The 22765-nt window shown below is 33.2% G+C and overlaps 2 protein-coding genes across 4 annotated transcripts; one reads left to right on the top strand and one right to left on the bottom strand.

The window, feature by feature from the left end:
• Positions 1-1000: 1000 nt before the first annotated feature.
• LOC123697279 (centrosomal protein of 164 kDa) lies at positions 1001-18667 on the bottom strand. 3 transcript variants are annotated; one of them, XM_045643744.1, is made up of 23 exons: positions 18489-18667; positions 17973-18084; positions 16837-16984; positions 16020-16461; positions 14961-15174; positions 14306-14631; positions 13757-13949; positions 12716-13634; positions 12394-12571; positions 11949-12106; positions 11402-11554; positions 10779-10879; positions 9912-10080; positions 9479-9575; positions 8535-8606; positions 7952-8018; positions 7521-7654; positions 6956-7113; positions 6194-6217; positions 5215-5346; positions 2925-3069; positions 1982-2046; positions 1001-1247 (listed from the first exon to the last, which is right to left on the bottom strand). In XM_045643744.1, exons 1-23 carry the CDS (start codon positions 18553-18555, stop codon positions 1164-1166), a joined length of 4158 nt encoding a protein of 1385 aa, XP_045499700.1. In that variant the 5' UTR covers positions 18556-18667; the 3' UTR covers positions 1001-1163. The 3 variants fall into 3 exon arrangements, with proteins under 3 accessions (XP_045499700.1, XP_045499701.1, XP_045499702.1); XM_045643745.1 differs by lacking the exon at positions 6194-6217; XM_045643746.1 differs by lacking the exons at positions 5215-5346; positions 6194-6217.
• Positions 18668-19932: 1265 nt separating this feature from the next.
• LOC123697239 (26S proteasome non-ATPase regulatory subunit 8) lies at positions 19933-22573 on the top strand. The gene is made up of 5 exons (XM_045643678.1): positions 19933-20117; positions 20211-20386; positions 20918-21125; positions 21783-21953; positions 22393-22573. Exons 1-5 carry the CDS (start codon positions 20010-20012, stop codon positions 22534-22536), a joined length of 807 nt encoding a protein of 268 aa, XP_045499634.1. The 5' UTR covers positions 19933-20009; the 3' UTR covers positions 22537-22573.
• Positions 22574-22765: the final 192 nt, after the last annotated feature.

The raw sequence follows: 22765 nt of genomic DNA, 5'->3' as shown, positions 1-22765 counted from the left end.
AATCAGCACCTACATATCTACCAATCACATTTATAGAAGACTTATATAATACTACCCGCAATAACACCAAATTATTTTATTGTATTTGGCCATAATTATTTTAAACGTTATTAGAGCCATTATAATATTTAAATTATTTTATACGAGGAATTATGTACATGGAAAAAACTCAAACTTCTGTAAAAGTCGTTCTGAAATCACGTATTATAAAGATGATAGTAATTTCTATTTTTTCTTACTATTGATTAGAATTACTTATTTACGTATTGTTAATTTAACTTCGACCACATATTTTAACAGTACTATATTTGAATTAAATAGTAAAAACTTAATAGTTTCACAACGCACTAACCGTGTCTGAAATATGCGTTATTTTCAAGGACTAGAATTATTATTTATAATGAGAAAACGTTTACATTCAATATACATTTAAACATATTGTGCTATTAAAACTATAAATGTAACAAGAAGTAAATAAAATACTTCGATTAAAGGACACTTAATGTAAAATAGACGGAAAATATATAATAATAATATCTATTTACGTGTAAATATGAAGCAAATATTATATTTCAAATACATATTTTAAATAAATAACGCCAACATGCCTGACAACCAAAACTCGAGCCGCTGTATTTTGATCACAAAATTTAGTACTTTTACAGTCATTTCGGAGAGTCAAGAAATATATTAAATACGAGAAACGAATATATTTATTATTTTTTACTTTTGTCTTTTGCAAAAATTAAAAATGCATTTATAATGTATGTAACGATTAAAAAACATTTAAATAGTATTTTATACAAAACAATTACTGTAGATTGTTCAAAAATCAATTACGCTAAATTTATTTTTATCTCGTTTTAGATTAGAAATGAGCTGACCAAAGTATGATGCGTGGGTAGTTAAAAAAAAGGAATAAGCAAACTTGTTAAAGATATGGAATTCAAGAAAATTTCTGATTGTCCAATAATAATCATCATAAAGTCTAAGATTACATCTTTACTTGACTCTCTGAACAGACTATAAAAAATTTATTCTCTGTAATTTCCAATTATTTTATGCAAACACTCAATTTATTCGTCATTTTATTGAGATAAATTTATCAGCATTAACTCCATGTTCTTTTTTTTAATTGTGCGCAAATAACCTCGTTATTGTAATCACGGTGTAGTTTGTAACCAAGCGCGTAATCCTTTCGCTTTATCCGCCAAGCTGTCCGAGTTGTCTTGTAGCGTTGGTTCGGGCTGAAAGGAAACATACATACTAATATTAATATATCACTACATAGTATAAAACAAAGTCGCTTTCTCTGTCCCTTTGTGTGCTTAAATCTTTAAAACTACGCAACGGATTTTGATGCGGTTTTTTTAATAGATAGAGTGATTCAAGAGGAAGGTTTTAGTATATAATTTATTAGGTTTTAGACAAAGCGGGCAAAGCCGCGGGCGGTAAGCTAGTACTAATATACTAATATAATATTATAAATGCGAAAGTAACTCTGTCGGTCTGTCTGTTACTCAATCACGCCTAAACCACTGAACCAATTTTTATGAAATTTGGTATGGAGATATTTTGATACCCGAGAAAGAAGAAATCCCACGGGAACGGGAACTAAGCGGGTTTTTCTTTTACTGCGCGGGCGAAACCGCGGGCGGAAACCTAGTACATACATATTTACATACTGAATGAAAAGAAATAATTAATTAGAAAACGTAAACGTCATTTATTTTGAGTATGTTTTCAAGCAAGGATTTCTATGAAACAAATGATAACTAAATACATATAAAAACGACGTGTGTCACTCGGGGACTGCCGCGGTAAAGCTATTGCATGCTATGCCTTCAAGCCACACCTCCGCCCGTCGGAGTGGGGAGCGTGAGGTTTTTTCGTTACGGAATTTCTCGATTCGGTCCCCGCGCTCAAGGCCCGCGATAGAAGCTATGCAATAGCTTAAAAGTAAATATCATAAACTACTTACGGCTGATAGAGTCATCCTAGTGTGTGAAGTTGTTGGCATATTACAGGAACTTGTTTCAGGTGAAGCTGAAAGGACAATTAAACAATTTGATTCAAACGTTCAATACATTACGCGCCATAAGTGTCGGTTTTTTGCAAACAAAGTATATTCATATGCATTATTATTCTCTCTATATCTTACAAATTCAAAAAGTTTTGGCTGGATATACTACAAATTTCATTTTGTACAACATAGAACCTGACTGATTCTTAGAATGTATTAATTTTGTAATAAAGACCTTAAAATCCATACTAATATTATAAATGCGAAAGTAACTCTATCTGTCTGTCTGTTACTCAATCACGCCTTAACTACTGAACCAATTTGCATGAAATTTAGTATAGAGATATTTTGATACCCGAGAAAGGATATAGGATAGGTTTTATCCCGGAAATCCTACGGAAACGGGAACTATGCAGGTTTTTCTCTGACTGCGCGGGCGATACCGCGGGTGGAAAGCTAGTGGGTATATAATTCTTCAATTTATAATATTTGTACAAAACAAAATATCCCTAAACTTTGTTAAACTGTCATCCGAGCATACTGCTCAAGTGGAACTGCATGCGTAAATAAGTACATAAACACATATAAACTATATTATGTATAAAACAACTCTTTAAAATCAATATATTTTTGCAAAACACATTATTAGATACTAGCTTTCCGCCCGCAGCTTCGTCCGTATTTTAAAGAAAAACCGTAACTATGCGAGTAACCGTTCCCGTGGGATTTCCGAGATAAAGCCTATTCTATTTGTTAATCCAAGTTGCCGTCTATATGTGTGCTAAATTTCGTTGTAATCGGTTCAGTAGTGTTTGCGTGAAAGAGTAACAAACATACACACAAACATCCATCCTCACAAACTTTCGCATTTATAATATTAAGTGGGATAGGATAATCTTACCCGTATGCGGCCGCCGTACATCCAACGCTCTCCATATATCCCTGACGTCCGCGTGTAGCGCGCGAAGCGAGCGAAGCACGGCCCCGCCCGCTTCTACTTCGTTCCCCGCTTCGCTTCCCGACGACGCTTCGCTCGTTGTCGCTTCCTGTAATATGTTGTTGAATGTGTTACGATATGTGTGACGTGAAAATATTTGAAAATAATTGAGTACGGAAAAATGTAGAATGTCTTCGCAATTATTAATTTGTTGAAATGGGAAAATAAAAGAGAAAACAAAGAAAACAACACAGACAAGGACTTCTTTATACAAAAATGATATTGAAAATACTCATAGACCATGTATGATATCATGCATGAAACATGAAGTCTCTATATTACAAATCTAAATAGTAGGTAAAAGTAGACAAAAATAATTTTATTAAGAATAAGAATGAATGCTTATAAAGTTTATGGTTAGAAAATGTCCTATACAATCAGCGCGGCTACAAAATTATTTGAAGTAGCAGTAAAAAAGAAGAAATTGAGTTTCAACGCAAAGAAATAAAACCACAAAGCACTTCTAAATGTATGCCAACGCATGTTCCAAAAATATAATTTACTACATGTTATCTTCATAATAATGTATCAAGATAATGAACATAACATGTAGTATTAGAATTTAGAGGCACTAAATTTAGTGAGAGATTTGTTCTCAAAAATAATAAAACTAATTCTTAAACCGAAGTGACGAAGATTCTTTCATTAAGTTAATTGAGTAAATTAAATTTTTTGTTACTCATTTTAACCCCGTTAAAAACAGTGTGACAATCTCCTAAGTCCTAATATTGGAAATAAGTCACAAATAACCCTTTAATTTGACCCTCTCTAACAAATCACGCTATCACAGCATACCAGAAGCATCTGTATCTGATCGCCTGGACAAGATTCATCAATCCATAGCTACATAACTCACAAGTCACAACATTTCACTAGAAGAGCATAATATAAGCAAGGCGTAGTAGCAAGTTAGAAGCGTTACTTTGAACTCTATCACCCTACCCTATTCTATTGCAACTCAGTGCTGCCACGGCGCCGTACCTGTATTATTTGCATGGCAGCACCTGCATAATGCACCTGCATCACCTGCACGCCGTACCCAAATTACTTACATTGCTGCATCTGTAGGTACCTACCTAAGTGGCAGCATCTGCACGCTGCAGCAAACATCGCTGACAGCATATAGCTTGTGCTAGCAGCTCTTGTACTAGGCTCACATAGCATAGCATAGCAACACAGAGCAGATACGAAGAAGAGATGGTGTATGTCATTTTCTATGTACCGCTACCTATAGAAATTAAAGACTTTTTAACGGAATTTAAACGCGATTTATTCATTACATTATTTTCCCGACGTTTCGAACACTTTACAGCGAGCGTGGTCACGGGGAGACTAAATATAATATATAATAATATAATGAATAAATCGCGTTTAAATTCCGTTAAAAAGTCTTTAATTTCTAAATGTATAATACTCGCGTAAAACCAAACCCCAGAAAATACCGCTACCTAGATCACTTGACTAGACTAGAATCTATGCCGTCAGGACAACACTGCCTAAGGCATCTTTTCTTTGTATCTGCTTAGAGCGGCCGTACACGGACTGCTCTTATCGATCGAATGAATTTCATATTTTTGGTTTTATGGCATTCAAATTATAAATATAAATTTATAAAAAATACAAAAAAAATCGATCACGAGGCCGGTTGTTAATCATTAGTATAGTGCCTGGAGCATACAAAACCGTAAAGCCTCGGAGTTGTAGTGATTGAATTAATATGATCGATGTGGCATATTGTTTTTAAACTATAAATTGCAATGTTTACCCAAATTTTTTTTGTGCACTCCATTGTTTCGTTGTTAAAAAAAAAATGTTATGAAAAATTAATGTTTGACCATATATTTTCACTTTAAACAGTATTTCCTTTTTTTTATTCGAGTAGACATATAGGAATACTAGTGGTCCGCCCCGGCTTCGCCCGTGGTAAATGTTTCGCAATAAAAGGTAGCCTATGTCCTTTCTCGGGTATCAAAATATCTCCATACCAAATTTCATGCAAATTGGTTCAGTAGTTTAGGCGTGATTGAGTAACAGACAGACAGACAGACAGAGTTACTTTCGCATTTATAATATTAGTATGGATTTGCATATACATCTCAAAGTAAAATAATAAAACAATGCCTTATAACCAAAAATATCAAATACAGCATCTCTTAGCATGTGCTCAGTACGCAAGCACGTATATAGTGTGCACCTGCGCGGCGTTGTGGCGCGGCGCGAGTTGTCGCAGCGCCCGCTCGATGTGCCGCAGCCGGATCTCCTTCTCGCCGAGCAGCGCGCGCGCCCGGTGCAGCGCCACCTCCAGCTCCGTCGCTTCACGTTCCTCCTACCACACCACACTACACGTCACTCAAACTCAATAATCAAACCCGAAACTGAAACTCAAACTCAAAACAAATCTCAAACTCAAAACACGAACTCAATCTGCAGCTCAGAACTCAACAAAAACTGAAAATAAAACCCAAAATTCAAACTTAAAACTCTAAAATTCATAACTGAATTTCTCGAAACATGCAATCATGTACACTTTTACATGTTTTTTTTACTTATAAATGGATAACGAATAGTGCAGTTGTTTCAAGGCATATTGGCAGCAATAATTTATTCATCCATTAACGCCTTTTTCCGCCCTTTACCTTAACTTTCGTATATTTTTGAAATTAAAAAGATGCCATTACAATAGAATTACAATAAATCAAATTACCAATGTAACATTAACGACAACGACATCAAATTAACTATTTTTACATTATTGTCTGTTGTTACAATAAAATATGAAAACGATATAATCTTCTAATCATTGTAATATTATTGTTGTCAGATTGCAATTACTGCTACATTTATAAGAACAACCTATACAACCTATACTAGTATACTTTATTATGCGGATATTTCGAACTTCCATCAAAACATAATAATGCTCTATACGACTTTTTTTATTACATTCTATAAAATACTGTTTCAAATCATGCGAATGAGGGATCAGTTATAATAATCTGAATTGTACTCAATGTTTGAATATAATATGAATTTATGAGGTAGCACATCCATCATTTAAATACGGTACTGTTACAAAAATCGATACAAGACACTCGGATAAAGGTAACTAATTCTTTGGTAGCCTAATGAATACTAAAATTGATTCCAAATCTCACTAGCTACTGTCGACTTACCAACATAAAATTGAATTTCTCCATCTAAAAATAATATACCGTATTATTTCCGATCCACATTAAAAATATAAGGTATATAGATATAGGTTCACTACGCATTCATTTTAATTTTCTTATATTGTACTTGAATTAACAAAAGCCATTGACTTTTCGTGTACGTCGCTTATTTGGAAACCATGCCTTATAAACTCCTAGGCAGACTTTTACTTCGGACACTGTTTGAGCGTGATTGCGAGTGTAATTCTTTATTGTACAATGTACAAACGTCAATGAGAAACAGTATAGTCCATAATCAGTATACATTATAGTAGAAACGGTAGACACAATAGACACAGAATAAACCGTATATGTATTGGAGACCATAGAGGCAATAAACACAACAGAAATCAGTGCTCTACCACTCTACATATCCCCATTTTAGTAACGGAAAAAGCTAGTGCTCTACTAATTTAGATAACATACCCATTACAATAGAGCATGTGCTCTACCAACTTACATAACAAACTCATTGTAATAACAACTAATAGAAAGTAGAGCAACGTCTCTACGTACCGCTCTACATATCTTCATAATACTAACAGAATCACAAGAGCAAGTGCTCTCCCACTCTACCTCTCTGCATAACCCCCTTACAGAGACACAAGAGCATATATTCCCCGACTCTACCTCTCTACATAACCTCATTATTCCAATCGAGTCACTCACCATTGCTCTACGACTCTACCCCTCTACAACTATACCCCTCTACAGCTCTACACTCACCGATGGCGCTCTATGCGGCGACAGTTCAGAGCGCGACTCCTTGAGCGCGGCTCTACGTCGCCGTAGTACTGCACGAGCTCGCCGCATACCTTCCCGCTCTACAACCGCACGGTGACGCACGAACTCTAGTTCTGGCGTGTCTGCACCGCCTACTGAACCTGGATATTGTAAGAAATCAATTAAGAATGTTAATAGATATGAAAACATGTCAAAACCAGTCAAATATACCTAGTAGTTTTATGTTATTGTACGTTGTATGTATACTACAAAGTTCAAAGATATAATCTATTATAGTCCGTCACCATATTCAAGTAACCGCATGTGACGTCACTACACAACACTCTGCATAATATGATTGAAAATTAAAAACCACAATAAGATGTAATGTTTCAATAGTGTATTTTATAGTGAGTGCAGCAATGAGCAAAAGCTTCATTAGCAATAAATTTTAAAATTCCTTACATACTTCTTTCTATAAACACAGACATAATTATGAATTGTTCCACTTATTTAATCCTTAATATAAATAAATAATTTCACAATGTATTAACTATACAGAACTAACCCAATTCAGCGAAAGGATACCGCAAGCTGTACGCCGGCTGACAAGCCAAGTCCGGGAACTGGTCTTCTAAATCGTCCAACTTCCTTAGTTGTTGGCGGAGCGATTCTAGAGGACTTGCCCAGCCTTCCCCGCGTCTATATAATTTTTGTTTAATTAATTTGTACGCTTTATTGTACGTGAAATAAAATAAAAAAAAAACAAGAAACGATATGACACAATAATCGGTGGTAAATGTTAAAAATACTTAGTAAAAATATGACGATTCAAAGAGTGCTTTTATAAGAAGGAATTTAACTAACAAATTCGCACACTTTGGTCAACATTTGTTTTTACTTTTTCAAAATAGGTAAGTATTTTTTTGTAGCAGATACACTTGATATTGTATTTTTTTTTCAAAAATCTATCCAATAGCAAATAATATTACTACTTACTTAGGTGAATAATTTAATCTGGAGGTTGATGCTGATTTTAATCTTGTAAATCTACGACGTAGGTGACCTGTGAAAAGATTTATATTGAATACCACAATATTTGAATGTTATTTTTTCTTATATTTCGTGCAGTGCATACAAAACGTAAGAATTAAGTAAATAAAGCTTTTATAATGTTATAGACTATTTTTAGGTCTAGATGTATTAATTTATGTGTTGATTTTACACGAAATATTCTATTCTTCTAGTCGACTTGTGAAAATTTCTTTTACTATTTATGATTTGATAAAGTTAATGTCGGAATTATTGAGTAAACCCTGGAAAAACAGCATGAAAATATTGAATTTATAAATATGATACTATGGTATTAAGAAATCAAGCATGTAGAGATAATTAAAATAATGTGCTTTTATGATAAAAACATTAGCAAAATAGAAATGGCAGTAAAATTAAAGGTTGAATTTAACTAAATAACTTAATTATCATTATTCTGTGATCAAGATATCATCTCCTTAAGTACTTATAATTAAAAAAAATATGCGGGTAGATCGAAAAAAATACGAAAAATATACAAAAATCTCACCATTAACAGCCTCTTTGGGCTTCTCGTCAGCGGTGGTCGCGTCCGACGAGTCTTGGTAATCAGTTGTGGCGCCTGCGCAAACATTACGGGTGTATGGTAAAACAATCTAACTAGTTTAACATTCCTTTAGCTCTGAAATTGCAAGCACATTTAAAAGCACAGTTAGTTGAGACAGTGTTGGAAATTAAAAAGTAGAGAGTAAAACTACGAAATTATACTATGTATGAAGCTGGGCATGTCATTGCTTAGTTTTGAAATAGTTTGGGAATGAATATCAATTGACTTTATAATAAGAATTTTAGAATATTATAAAATTTGTATTTATGCCAGTCTTTTTCTTTCCTTTTTGACAGAGACGATTAAGATGTAATGAAAAAAATCTGCATAATAGAAGAAAAGCCGTAGAGAGCCTAGAGTTAGAGCGTATTTAATTTTCACAAGCATAGCACTTACATGCTACAGAAATGAGCAAATATACAATCTACAATTTCGAAATGAGAGACTACTATAGGACAAAAGCTAGAATATAATATTTAAATTGAAAAGTAACTAAAGCAACAAATGTTTAAAGATCAGTCAAGTAAATTTCTGTGTCTAAATTATACTATGATAAAATGATACTCTGAACAAATAATAGAAAATAATTGCATGCGTTATAAAATAAAACTTATCCCCATCAAGCTTATATTAAAATTAGGTAACCTAAGATACAAATAAAACTTAACACGCTACACGTACACAACATAATGTGTATACAGGGTGTCCATTTAGTAATTTTAGGCACATTTTAATACAAAATCTCGATAACACTTTTATAAAGCCATTTTAATATACTCTATCTCACTAACACCCGCTTAAATCTATCGCACTATATACCGGACACCCTGTACACATAATAACAGTACATACATATAAATAAATAAACATTACAAATATATACATACCAGTTCTAGTAGTTCTAGGGGGTTCGCGGAACGCGACGCCGGCGCGTCTGTTGCGTGACTGTTTCAACGCTGACGTTAGTGACGTCACACCCGGTTGCTAGAATAAATAAATAAATAATTTATCTAAGTATGATATTATTGGTCGTTTACGGTCGCATACAAGATAAATCTGAATATAAAATACGTTATGTTTCATGAACATTTTCCAAGAAAGTAATGGTTCGTATTGCAAAGTTTATTAGACTTCAAAATCACATATCAAGTTAATCATTAAAAAATATTCAATTTGACCCTCAAAAATCGGTAAAAAGTCTTAAGAGTCTCTGTCACTACATCAACTGTACTTATCAATTACGAATTTAAATGTTAAAAACCTTAAATTCCGATAAAAGTATACCCAAATTGGTCTACTAAAGTATTGTCTTCGACTTACATTATCCCTTGTCTTCCACTCATCATTATTATTATCCGTCCGTTGCTGATTGCTCTCCGAGTAGGATGTCTCGTTGTCATTGTATTTTATTGGATTATTGTTCAGTCTGAGACGGGGCGGTTCTGTTTCAACTATCGCACTAACTGAGGTTTCGTTTAGTTCTTTACACCTGGAATTGTTGAAATAATAAAAATAAAATAATTTTGTCGAGTTAAAAATTAAATTTTATGTAGGACTAGCTGCTCCGCGCGGTTTCACCCCCGTGGCTCCTCTCCTGTTGGTCGTAGCGTCATGATATTATAGCCTATATTATATTATAGCCTTTCTCGATAAATGAGCTATCTAACACTGAAATAATTTTTCAAGTCGGACCAGTAATTCCCAAGATTCGCGCGTTCAAACAAACAAACAAACTCTTCAGCTTTATAATATAAGTATAGATTTGAAATACAGTTTCTAAACTAATTATAAGAAAACTGAACGGCCATTTCAACTTTATTAAATTTCGCCTGAAGACAGCACAATGTCTCTGGGGTAAACTAGTAAACTAAATATCAAACACAATTAAGATGTTTACAACCAAATATGAACCTGTAAAGTTCTTCCACAAATTTAATCCATATTATAAATGCGAAAGTAACTCTGTCTGTTTGTCTGTTACTCAATCACGCCTTAACTACTGAACCAATTTTCATGAAATTTGGTATGGAGATATTTTTATACCCGAGAAAGGACATAGGCTACTTTTTATCCTGGGAAAATGACGCAATCCCGGAAATCCCACGGGAACGGGAACTAAACGGGTTTTTCTTTTACTGCGCGGGCGAAGCTGCGGGTGGAAAGCTAGTGCTCAAAAAAAATACAAACCTCTCCAATGACTGATTAGCTTTGTGCGAATTTGACTTCTCAGTTTCCGAGCCAGTGGTCATGCTCATCTCGCGCCTCTTATTGCGGCGTTCTATTGACATCTGAAATTAAATTACTTTAAGATCTCTCACTTTTTAATCTTAAAGTGAAATATGTAAATATCTTTGGTATATAACTGTGATATTTAGTTTTCGATAATACAGTACGGAATATGACTTTATAAAGTTAGGTCATGGTGAAATTAATAACTATATTCTTATTAAAATACATAATACATTCCCTGAAAATACATAAAACAGAAACTTCCAAAATAACAATCCTTTCGATTCCGCATACTTATCCTCAAGGCAGCGATACTTGTGGTGCAATGCTTGCTCGTCATATCTTGCCACACACTTTTCAAACAATCCACTGAAAACTTCGCCTTAATTCCTTAGCGAACTTCCCCTTAAATCCTTTGCTAAACTTCGCCTTAACCAATCTTAACGTCATGCTTCAACAGCGCATACTTCTCTTTAAGGCAGCGATACTTGTCGTGCAACGCTCACTCGTTATGTAGCACCACGCTACTACCAAAACAACTTCGCCTTAATTTCTTAACTTACTCTGAACATCTAACTCACCTTAACATCATGCTTCAATCTCGCATACTTCTCCTTAAGGCATCGATACTTGTCATGTAACGCTCGTTCATCATGTCTCGCAGCTCGTTCACCGGCGAGACGCGCACGTAACTCTTCTAAATGAATCGCATGTTGACTGCGCAGTCTTTCCACCTGTAAGAAGATATATATTTGAAATTGATATTATTGGTTTTATGGCATTCAAATGCTTTATAAATATTTTATAAAGAATATAAAAAAATCGATCACGAGGCGGGACTCGATTATAGATAAATATTTATCAAGATTAGAATTTTATCACAGTTATTTTCCCGTAAAATACTAAAATTGATAGGTCAAAGTATAAATTTTGTCAATGTCATCAGCACAATCGGTTAAAGGAAGAAATGTATTGTATCACTGTAAAACATGCCATTTATAATGACTATAAAAACTAGACCATTTTTTATATTCAATATTAGAGAGGGTTCTATATTCCATGATAATCTATTTTATGTAATTAAAATTTATTTGAATATAAAATATAATTAAAAGAAAATAATCAAACCTCAGCTCTATAATCATGTCTCAAGTCCGTAATTCTAGCGGTATGTTCTTCCCTCAATGCATCAATGGTAGCTCGGTTTTCTTCTATGATACGAGATTTCTCACGATATAGATTCATTTGTAGTTGGTCACGGACTTCTGATAAAGCGCGTTCGTTTTCTGTAAAATTGTATTCAATTAATGGCGTCACTATAAATTTTTTGATTGACTAACCTAGACATTCCAACATAATATAAGTTGTAACCAATAATTATTAACCAATCAGTAATCGCAATGCTATAGCATTTTAGTGGCATTTACATTTTCAAAAACAGATATACAGTCTGCCCATACCATGTAACGACATTGAAACGGTATTAATTTTAAAGTCATTGAACTTTTTTTATATTGTTTTTCTGCCAAAAACTTATAGAATCAATATCCTTGAAAGCTATTTAAATGCTTACCTATTTCCAATTCTTCCTTTTGTTCTGATAGTTTCAAAGCATAATCTTCGCGTATTTTCGCCATGTTACTTTCGTGTTGCCTCTGCGCAGCTAATACGTCACTTTGGTATTTATTTTCTAGCTCTTTGAGAGAATTTTCTAGAGCTTGTTGATGATTCTTCTCACTTGTTGTCAAAGTCTAAAAAAAATTTTATGTTATAAGGCAATCTCACGGAAACAAATAATACTTTTTTGCGGAAAAAAAATAACATTCTTTAGTGTAGTAAATAAAATGTTTTCGATTATATTTTCCTACCATAAATGGTATAAATTGGTACTTTACCTCCTCCATTTCACGTTTATGTCTTTCTATTTGCTCCGTTAACCTCATAGACTTTTCCATTAGAAATCTCTCTTCCGCTTCTCTCATCTCCGTCTGTAACTCCGCCCTCATTCTCCTCTCTTTTGCAGTAAACTCTACTCTTATCATCTCCAACTCTTTCTGAAGATTCAGTTCCAATCTTCTTCTCTCATCTGCTTTATTCCTTTCTACCATTTCTCTTACCCCCATATCAGGTATAGGCGATTTTATTTTGGGACTTTCATCTTGCGTTTCAAACTGATAAACTACAACTACATTATCCGAACTAGATTTCCCTTGAGACAACATCACTCCATCTAATCTAGGACTTAAGCTTTTGCCTAGGCTACACGCTGAATCGGATGATTTTAATGGCGCTATTACTGCTTTATTTAAAGGTTTAAATGTAGATAATGGACTAGACCAGGGTTTATTTAATTCTAAACGTGGTGACCTTTCGGCACCAAGGCTTGGGGTTGGCGACAGCTTTAGTTGCGGTCTTAAGTCTTTTGGAATGTCTATACTATTTGACCTAACACTACTCTTTGGCTCGTCATCTTTGTTAGATTTCCTAGAATCTTCACTATCGGAATGTGTAAACTTTGTTTGCTTTGTAAAGTCTAACTTTGGAATTTTAATGGATGGGATTGGAATGTTTAAATTTCTTTGTAGCGAATCGGTTTTCGAATACGACTTTTCGGAAGCGTCTTCAATCTTTGGCGATTTATCTTTCTCTATTTCTTTTGATTGTGTTTCTTCTGGTTGATTTTCATTTGAGTCGTCGAGATCGTTAAGATCTAAATTTGCGAATTCTCTATCAGGAGATTCCAATGAAGTTTCGGATTCTATGCTTTCCATCAGATTTATTGATATTTTGCTTTTCTGTGGTATAAGTGGCGATCTAAAATGGTAAAAGTCAATAATTTTTATTGAATTTTTCTCGTATAAATGGACATATCGGAAAGAAATAAGTGAAAGTTGTTAGTGTTAAAAATTATACGTATAAAATCGTCTTATCCTTACCTTGGTCGAACATCTTTATCGGACGTAGGTTCGTCTAACGTAACAGGAGTAGGTTCAATATCACTTCTACGAACTAAATCAGATATTTTATAGAAGTTCTTCTGAAATAATCCTGGTTTTATATAATCCGCCGGTGGTGGTTTCACTAATCTTCGACGCGGTGACGTACCTCTATTATCGCGACTTTCACTTGCTACAATAAAGAATGGATAAACAAGATATAATAAGAAATGAATAAGATATGATGAATTATAAATATGACGAAAGAGCTGGGAACATTTTATTAATTAAATTTTCCTAAAATGGTACACTAGTTTTGCATGAAACTTTTATAATATAAAAGTAAGTAATTGTAAGAATTGCTTTCTGAATCATTACGTTAACCAACACGTTTTACTCTATTTATATTCTTATTAAAATGACAATATTCTGTTACAACAGAGAAAAAAGAGCGCTCATTGACTTATTTGCATTGAATAAAAGTTAGAAGAATTCATACACATAAGTAAGCACACATATTCATTACATATAATAAAAGTAAATACATACCCAAAGAATCCTTTTCCGATCCGGAAATACTTTTAAGCTCCCTCGGACTATCAATACGGGGTGGGATAGGCGGCCTACTAACTAGAGGGGACAGAACAATAGAATTCAAAGGCACAGTGGGTTGGTTGATTGTATTTGTGACTGTAATGGGATTCGTGATCGTGATGGGATTCGTGATCGTGATGGGATTGGTGACCGTGATGGGATTGGATGGTGATGGGATCGGTGCTGGCGCGCTTATTATCGAACTCTGACCGTCGTTCTGTTCTGATGAACTGTTGGAGCCGGGACTCACTGTCGGCTCTGGAAGGTTCTCGAGTTTGAATCTGTGGAAATTAATAGTTTATTAAATGTAGAAAAGGATAGAAAATTAATGTTTTATGAGTGTTGGATAAAATTAACTTTTTACTTTGGCTTCGAAGTTGTTTACGAGTTTACAGAATGGATTTCATAAAGAAAGCTTTCGGTTTGAAAACTCTTTTAAATAGAAACTTATCAAACTAGCGTTATAATTTACATCGATCAAAAATATGACAAAAAGCGCTATAGTTACATATCAGTCCGGTGACGCAACAGCTCGTTTGCCCGCTATTACATATAAAAAAAGTTCGCAAAGTCAAATAAGAATTCAAATAAAAGTATTCTCTATAATTACCTAACACTCTTCTTATCTTCATCAAAACTGGTTGCCTGTTTACTTTTCCCAGAGACAATATTTTCGATCCTTCTTTGGATATAGTCTGATGATTTCTCTCGTAAGATGCCTTTTGGAGGATCGCTTTTAGTCACAGAATCTAGGTTCAAAGATTTCTCCGTATCTGGACTCGGTAAATTAGACCGTGATATTCTCAGGAACATATTACCTTTACCTACAAATGAAATACGATTTACATACATCAAAAGGAGAATGGGCATTTTACTATGGAAGTCGGGCCTGAACACTTGAGTTGGACCAATACACATGAGATTTTGTTTTTATAATAGATCATAACACAATATACATAACGGGGAAAATATATATAAAAAAATAATCAACCGGGTTTTTGTACAGTCACATCAAGTTTTATTTCTTTGTGTATATAATATTTTTTGCAATTAATAACTGTTATAAGAAAATGAGAATATCTTTATGTTACTCCAATTCACTTACAAAGACGTACTTAAGCCTTCTAATAACCGAAATACACTAATATTATGTTTTGTAACAGATACTTATACCGTGTTTATTATAATTCAACATAGTTAGACGTTCTTTATTGTGGTTAAACTCAGTCACTCCAGTGACAATTAGGTTTATATTTACTTCACTGGAATTAAAAACACTGTTTTTGTGCGCAAAATAATAGCCAAATAAATAAAACTTTTTGCCTTGACTGTACAACCCGGTTGATTCATTTTTTTATTTTATTTTTTTCGTTAGGTATGTGTAATGATCTATCACAAAAACAATATTTCGTGTGTATTGGTCTTAACCCAAGTTTCAGGCCCAATTTGACGCGTCCTCCTTTATTTGAAGTCGTCTTTGCAACGAACCAAAAAAGGTTTATAGAAGTCATATTATCTGGCGTTTTTATAAGCGCGTATGTATTTAACTTTGAGTTGCATGAATACAATAAATAAGGCACATGTCCTCCTTTTTACAAATTTGACTTTGCTTAGAGAATTTGTATTTTACGTAAATTGGCCTAATTAATATTTGATTTTTTTTTCTTACCTGTTAGTGGCAATCCCTTATCAATTTTAGCAGAAGACAGCAATGGACTAAAATTCTCTTCAGGGCTTGACAACACGTGCATTTTCAAATCTATAATCTCAGATTGCTGTTTAAACAAAGTTTTAGGCCGTTCAAACGTAGGGCGATTTAGAATATCCCTATCCGAGATGTTTCTCACGAGATTGGGTTTAGACGAAACTGGATTGTCTACACTACGACGTAATGGTGAAATTCGTAAATCGCTCAGTTTTCTATCCAATCTTGATAATGGGCCTAAGGGTGGTCTTCCTAATGGGCGTTTGCTGGCAGTTAAGGTTATATTCCCATCTTTCACGTCTGAAGGATGTTGATCACTGTCCGTTGTCAATTCATCTTCGTCACTTTCGACTTTAGTCTCGACTCTTTCAAGGTGTTTCGTGTTCTCTTCAGATGTGAGTAATTCCTAAAAGATAATTATTTATTCCTTATAAGAAAACGTAGCATTACTTACACATTTAAAACTACGTCTTCTTAAATATTTTAATGAAAATATTACTGCTTTAATATAGCGAACTCGGCTCTATAATTATGTACTTTTATTATTACTACTAAGAAACCCAGTCCGCTCTGTATCGTATCAGAGCAATATCATTTTGGAGAATACGCCGTAACGACTAAAGTCTCCCGAAGTGTACTATTTTTACGCAATATAAAGATGATTTTTTACAGAGCATTTTTTACTATATCTATGCAGAATATCAAACACATTACTATGATTTATGCTTTTCTCTTTACATCAGAAATATTATAAAGAACTCTAACTAAATTAATCACTAACCTGTACAGACGCACAGGTATCATCCAGCATGGAGGCATCCCTTGCTTTCTTAACAAGCTCCCTGTAAACGTGATCTAACGGATGTTCCCATTGCGTCTTCTTCGTTTCCTCATTGTAGTAATAATGACTTTGCAGTTTTTCATCGTAGCTTTAGATAAAGCAATATTAATTAATATTAATGAACTGTCCGCAAGGCTCTTTTTAATCAATTTCATTTTAAGGAACATAATAAATGGTGTATTATTTTTTATTTCAATAATATTTTATTCAAAGTTATAACATACTAACTGTGAGATAGCTTTTACTCTGGTAAATAAGTTAGATCACTGTGAAATATCATGAAAATATACTCAGTGTTTTTCTATCATGTTTATAAAGTTTGAGAGACAAGTTAGCTTCAATCAGTGGTTCGCTTTCAGTTTTGTTTTACTTTTTAAAAGTTTTATACAGTTTTATAGAAAACTTAATAAGTCTCACTTCATCTATAAAACTGATAACATTATTATTGCATTAGATTACATTTATTTTAGACAAATTGGCCGATTAGCAGTTTTCAAATAACAACATTCATTCTATATTTAGAAAAAAGTCAAAAAAACATATTTTTTCATTACATAGCTGATATATGTAGGGATTGTAATAAAAAGACTACAATATGCCACTTTTATTATTAATTAAATCAAGGCCGTATTGGTGAAGGGATCACACCACACCACCACAATTATTTAAATAAGATAAAATGTGTAGATAGGTTACCTACCAAACATCCGATCTTCAAAAATGGGAAATGTTTCAAAGCATTTTTTAAAAACTAGTCATGAATCTATATTATAAAGCTGAAGAGTTTTTTTGTTTGATTGTTTGTTTGTTTGTTTGTTTGAACACACTAATCTCGGGAACTGCTGGTCTGATTTGAAAAATTATTTCGGTCTAAGATAGCCTATTTTTCGAGGAAGGCTATAGGCTATATATCATTACGCTACGACCAACAGGAGCAGAGCCATGGGGGTGAAACCGCGCGGAGCAGCTAGTGTTGAATGAAATAAATAGATGGCAGTTTACAGTACTAATTATATTATTTCCAACGAGCTGTTTAAATCACTTTATAAAGAATATTCTATAAATATTGTACATACTATGCTTTCCAAGGTGGTGGCAAGGCTTGCATAAGCCCATCTCGAGCCAATGGCAAAAGATGGGTCTCGCTTTCAGGATCAATGCCCAGTTGACAGGCATATTCAGATATTTCTACAATATAATTATCATAAATATTTAGTGAATAAAATTATTACCATGAAAACATTATTTAAATAGGTATTTTTCTTTGAAAGGCATTTTCTTAAAAATAATTTTCTTTTCTTTCAATTACAGTAAAGTAATAATATATTTAAACAATGTTGTGAATTAAATATATTTTCATTCTTACTGCATTTTGTTCTTAACATCTAATTTATAAGTTTCTTTTGAAATTCAAATCATGGTTTTTAAATTAATATATTCTAATAAGAACAAAGGATAGATAACATAGAACTGCACTATACTTGCTAGATTAGCTATCATTTATATTTTTCTTATAAATTTAATACTTCGCAAAAAATATATTCTTTAGAAAATATGCTATCGATTTTTTCCGAAATACAAACAAAACGAACCCTCTGCAGATGGTTGACTGTTTTCATCGAAGATTTCACGACACGCCACTACTGATGGGGAATTCATATTGAAAGCACATATTCTAATTCATTTTATATAAGTTGCTGTATTTTATTATTGCAATAAAATAGTTGAAAAGCCATTGCTCAAATCGGCGAAAGTCACCAACACCCGTAACCCGGCCGATTATCAGAATCGAACATTTTGAAATAAAAAATTTGACAGTCTGATATCGTACTGTCAAGGATTACACAGGTAAATAATTATTTTTATAGATATTTAATTTCTAAATGTATACATATTATAACTCCTATTATAATATTTCAATCAAATTTCAAAATTTTGTTATAATTTCTGTGAACCGATTATTATTTTTTTCTTTAAATTAATAAATTTTAAGGAAACAACTAAGGGAAACAAATTTAAAATGTCCTATTGTTATAGAATGCAAAACAGTTTATATCCATATATATTTAGTATCCTTTACAAATCTCATGGAACTCTTTATATCCACAGCTTAATTAAATTAAGTAGTTAAGTTACGTTTTTTTATCACAAGACGTACCTAACATAATAATATTCTCAATTTAAGTCAAACCAGTCAATGAATACGTACGAAACAAGTAGGTACGAAAGTTATTGTATTAGACGTCTTATTACTTTCATGCAATCATGTTTAAATATTTTTAGAAATCATTAAAAAAAGCAGATGTTTAGAGACCACCAGGCAATTTGACAAAATATAGACCGGACTCTCAGTGGAGTTTCGTTTGCAAAAATAGCGAACCTAAATCTTAGTTCTGTTAGAAGTCTGATATATATATTGTATAGATCCCAGACATCCTATAGACAGATGTTGCCAACCAGTTTTGTGGTCCCCCTCCCCCCACCCCGGTAATTAAATATGGCATACAAAGAAAAAAACAAAAATGCCGTGTGGGGTATGAAATGAAAGAGCTTATTGAGTAGATCACGAATATATAGCATACTATAACATTTTATACACTTTCTCTAAGATCTTTTAGAAAATTTACGAAAATGCTCCATTTTTGACTTAACTTTAAACCACTATAGATTGAAAACTCATGAATAAATTTTTTAAATTATTATTTTATATAATTAACAATAGTCCATTGTTTACGATTCAATAGTTCGATGTGATCCACAATGTGATCACATTTCACTAACCACTTAGACAGAGTCCAAACAAAATAATATACCAAATAGTGTGTTCTTTGTTCATTTTATTGCATATTGTGATGTAATTTTTATAAAATTTCATAAAATATATTTAAGAACCATAAACATTCAAGAAAAACGAGAGTTGATTTTTTTAATACTTCTAAAAGACACGTACTTAATCTATTTCACAATATAATTTATTAAGAATGTATCCGCAATCTATTGTCTATGGTTATTATATGTCAATTGTCAATTTGTCAAATCATCGCTGTTCTGCTCTGTTCTGCTAAAAATTGTTTCTGAAAATAAATTCAAGATCGAAGAAGAAATATTCAATAATGGCTTGCATTAAAGACGCTGCTACATTATATCAAAATTTGAAAACTGAATGGGCGAAGAAGCCACGTAAACTGGACAAATGCGGAGAACTTCTGAACAAAATAAAGGTGATGACTCTGCGATTCCGAATTGTTTACAGTGCATTGTTAAAGTTAAGACATTAAAATTCATCAATTATAAATATTATTTATTTATTTCAGATTGCGCTTACAAATCTCACATTTCTACCCAGTAACAACACAGCAGCAAATCAAAAGGAATTAATACTGGCCAGAGATGTTTTAGAAATCGGGGCCCAGTGGGCTGTAGCTGCTAAAGATGTCAAAGCTTTTGAGCGATTCATGTCTCAGTTGAAATGCTATTATTTTGATTACAAGTAAGTAATGTAACATTGCATCATGGTTGCTATTGTTGTCGCATTCTTCACATGCTTTCTTTGTTTGCTTCTTACTGAGATATATAGGTTTGTATTTATTGTGCAAAGTACATATCATTTGGCTAACAAAAATGCAATTATATTATAAGACTGCAATCCCATTGATTTCCAAACTTAAGTTTCATGCTTTAAAGTAGAATTGTCATAATATATCTAATAATATAATAAGAAGCTTTACAATTTACATATTTTTGTTAGACAAAACACCTTTACATATAAACAATACTAGGTTTCCGCACGCGGCTTTGTCCGCGCAGGCAAAGAAAAACCCGCATAGTTCCCGTTCCAGTGGGATTTCCGGGATTGTATCATTTTCCTGGGATAAAAAGTAGCCTATGTCCTTTCTCGTGTATCAAAATATCTCCATACCAAATTTCATGAAAATTGGTTCAGTAGTTTAGGCGTGATTGAGTAACAGACAGACAGACAGAGTTACTTTCGCATTTATAATATTAGTATGGATTGTTGCAGAGATCATCTCCCAGAATCTGCCTTTATGTACCAGCTTCTTGGTTTGAACCTTCTCTTCTTATTGGCACAAAATCGTGTAGCGGAATTCCACACAGAGCTTGAGCGTCTCCCCGTTGATGTGATCAGAGCTGATCCATATGTAAAACATCCGCTAGCATTGGAGCAATATCTAATGGAAGGAAGCTATAATAAAATCTTTTTGGCTAAGGTTTGTTACATTTTATGTAGTGTGTACTGATTTGATAAAATGTAAAATGTAACTGCATAATATAATATAATCTACCATAGATTAAATAGGTCAACAACTGATTTGAATACTAAAATTTTTCTAGCTCAATAATTATTATCTGAATACATTCTAGATTCAATCAGTTTTACAATAAACTGATCATGTTTTTTCAACATTAAAATCTCTCATCCACCACTGTATATTTAGACTTATTCTTATCAATAATCTGTTTAACTCTGATTCTAAATAAAATAACATTATTAAAGTCCTAAATTCACATTACTTAAGTCTTTATTATAAACTAGCTTCCGCCCGCGACTCCGTCCGCGCGGAAAAATTAAGATTTATTTTTTTCTACGTATTTTTCCGGGATAAAAAGTATCCTATTTTATGCCCAGGATAATAAGGTATAATTATACCAAGTTTCATCGAAATCGAAGCGTTAGTTTTCACGTGATGCCTGAACATACAGACAGACAGACAGACAGACAGACAAAAATTTTTTTATTCACATATTTGGGTTTGGTATCGATCCAGTAACACCCCCTGCTATTTATTTTTTCAATATTTTAAATGTACAGAATTGACCCTTCTACAGATTTATTATATGTATAGATATTTTAAACCTTTTCACAGGATAATGTACCAGCAGAGAGCTACACACTCTTCATGGACACACTCCTAGACACTGTTAGAGGTGAAATAGCGGCATGTATCGAGAAGGCCTATCAGAAGATACCTTGTGCAGAGGCTGCAAGGAGATTGAACTTGTCTTCACAGCAGGCTGTGCTTGAATATGGCAAGAAGGTAAATTGAAGTAGGATTCAGAATGGAAATAAGAAACTACTTATTCATTTTTAAACTATTGCAAAGCTTCTATCGCGGGCCTTGAGCGCGGGGACTGAATCGAGAAATTCCGTAACGAAAAAACCTCACGCTCCCCACTCCGACGGGCGGAGGTGTGACTTGAAGGAATAGCATGCAATAGCTTTACCGCGGCAGTCCCCGAGTGCCACACGTCGTTTTTTATTGAAAAAAGAGATCATTCTGATAGTTTGAGCATTTTACTTTTGTTAATAATGTATTTTATTTATTTATATATTTTATTGTAGAGTTTTGTCTGCCTTCCATTATATTGTAGGTTAAAATATAATACAATTAAAAGATTCTATAATAAAAGTGTAAAAATCTTAATTCTTAGCTAATCAATGTTTAAAACAATTGTTAACAAGTTTTTAATTCTTAGCGTAACTGGGTGCTTGGTCCAGACAACAGTTATCACTTCAACACAATTGAAGAAACCTGTGCAGCGGCAGCTGGAGTGTTCCCATCGTCAGAACTTGCAGAACAAACCATTGAATATGCCAGACATCTGGAAATGATTGTGTAATCGAAATTATTAGTAATAAATTTGCTTTCTTTAAGAATGCTGTTTTATTTGTGAAACATTATGTATGTAATTGATTGAATCTTATATTTAACCAAATAAAAATAATGATACACAAAGATTATGCCTTGGAGGGTCATCACCATTAAAAATAACTTTTGATCATCACTATCTTTGTGCTTCGCTGTACAAGCAAAAATTAAAATAGTGAGACTTAAATGGTTTAAAAATA

The sequence above is a fragment of the Colias croceus genome, chromosome 14 (genome assembly GCF_905220415.1).
Source record: "Colias croceus chromosome 14, ilColCroc2.1".
In the NCBI taxonomy this organism is placed as follows: domain Eukaryota; kingdom Metazoa; phylum Arthropoda; class Insecta; order Lepidoptera; family Pieridae; genus Colias; species Colias croceus.
Note: the sequence above shows the minus strand (reverse complement) of the source record. Positions and strands in the feature narration are given on the sequence as shown.

Excerpts from the sequence above, each read along its gene's own strand:
- LOC123697279 (XM_045643744.1), bottom strand. The coding sequence starts at position 18,555 with ATGAATTCCCCATCAGTAGTGGCGTGTCGTGAAATCTTCGATGAAAAC. Across the intron at positions 16,462-16,836 it reads ATACCTGTGCGTCTGTACAG|GAATTACTCACATCTGAAGA; the intron begins GTTAGTGATTAA and ends ATTATCTTTTAG. Across the intron at positions 10,880-11,401 it reads GATTGAAGCATGATGTTAAG|ATGTCAATAGAACGCCGCAA; the intron begins GTGAGTTAGATG and ends ATTTAATTTCAG.
- LOC123697239 (XM_045643678.1), top strand. The coding sequence starts at position 20,010 with ATGGCTTGCATTAAAGACGCTGCTACATTATATCAAAATTTGAAAACT. Across the intron at positions 20,118-20,210 it reads AACTTCTGAACAAAATAAAG|ATTGCGCTTACAAATCTCAC; the intron begins GTGATGACTCTG and ends TATTTATTTCAG. Across the intron at positions 20,387-20,917 it reads TGCTATTATTTTGATTACAA|AGATCATCTCCCAGAATCTG; the intron begins GTAAGTAATGTA and ends GGATTGTTGCAG.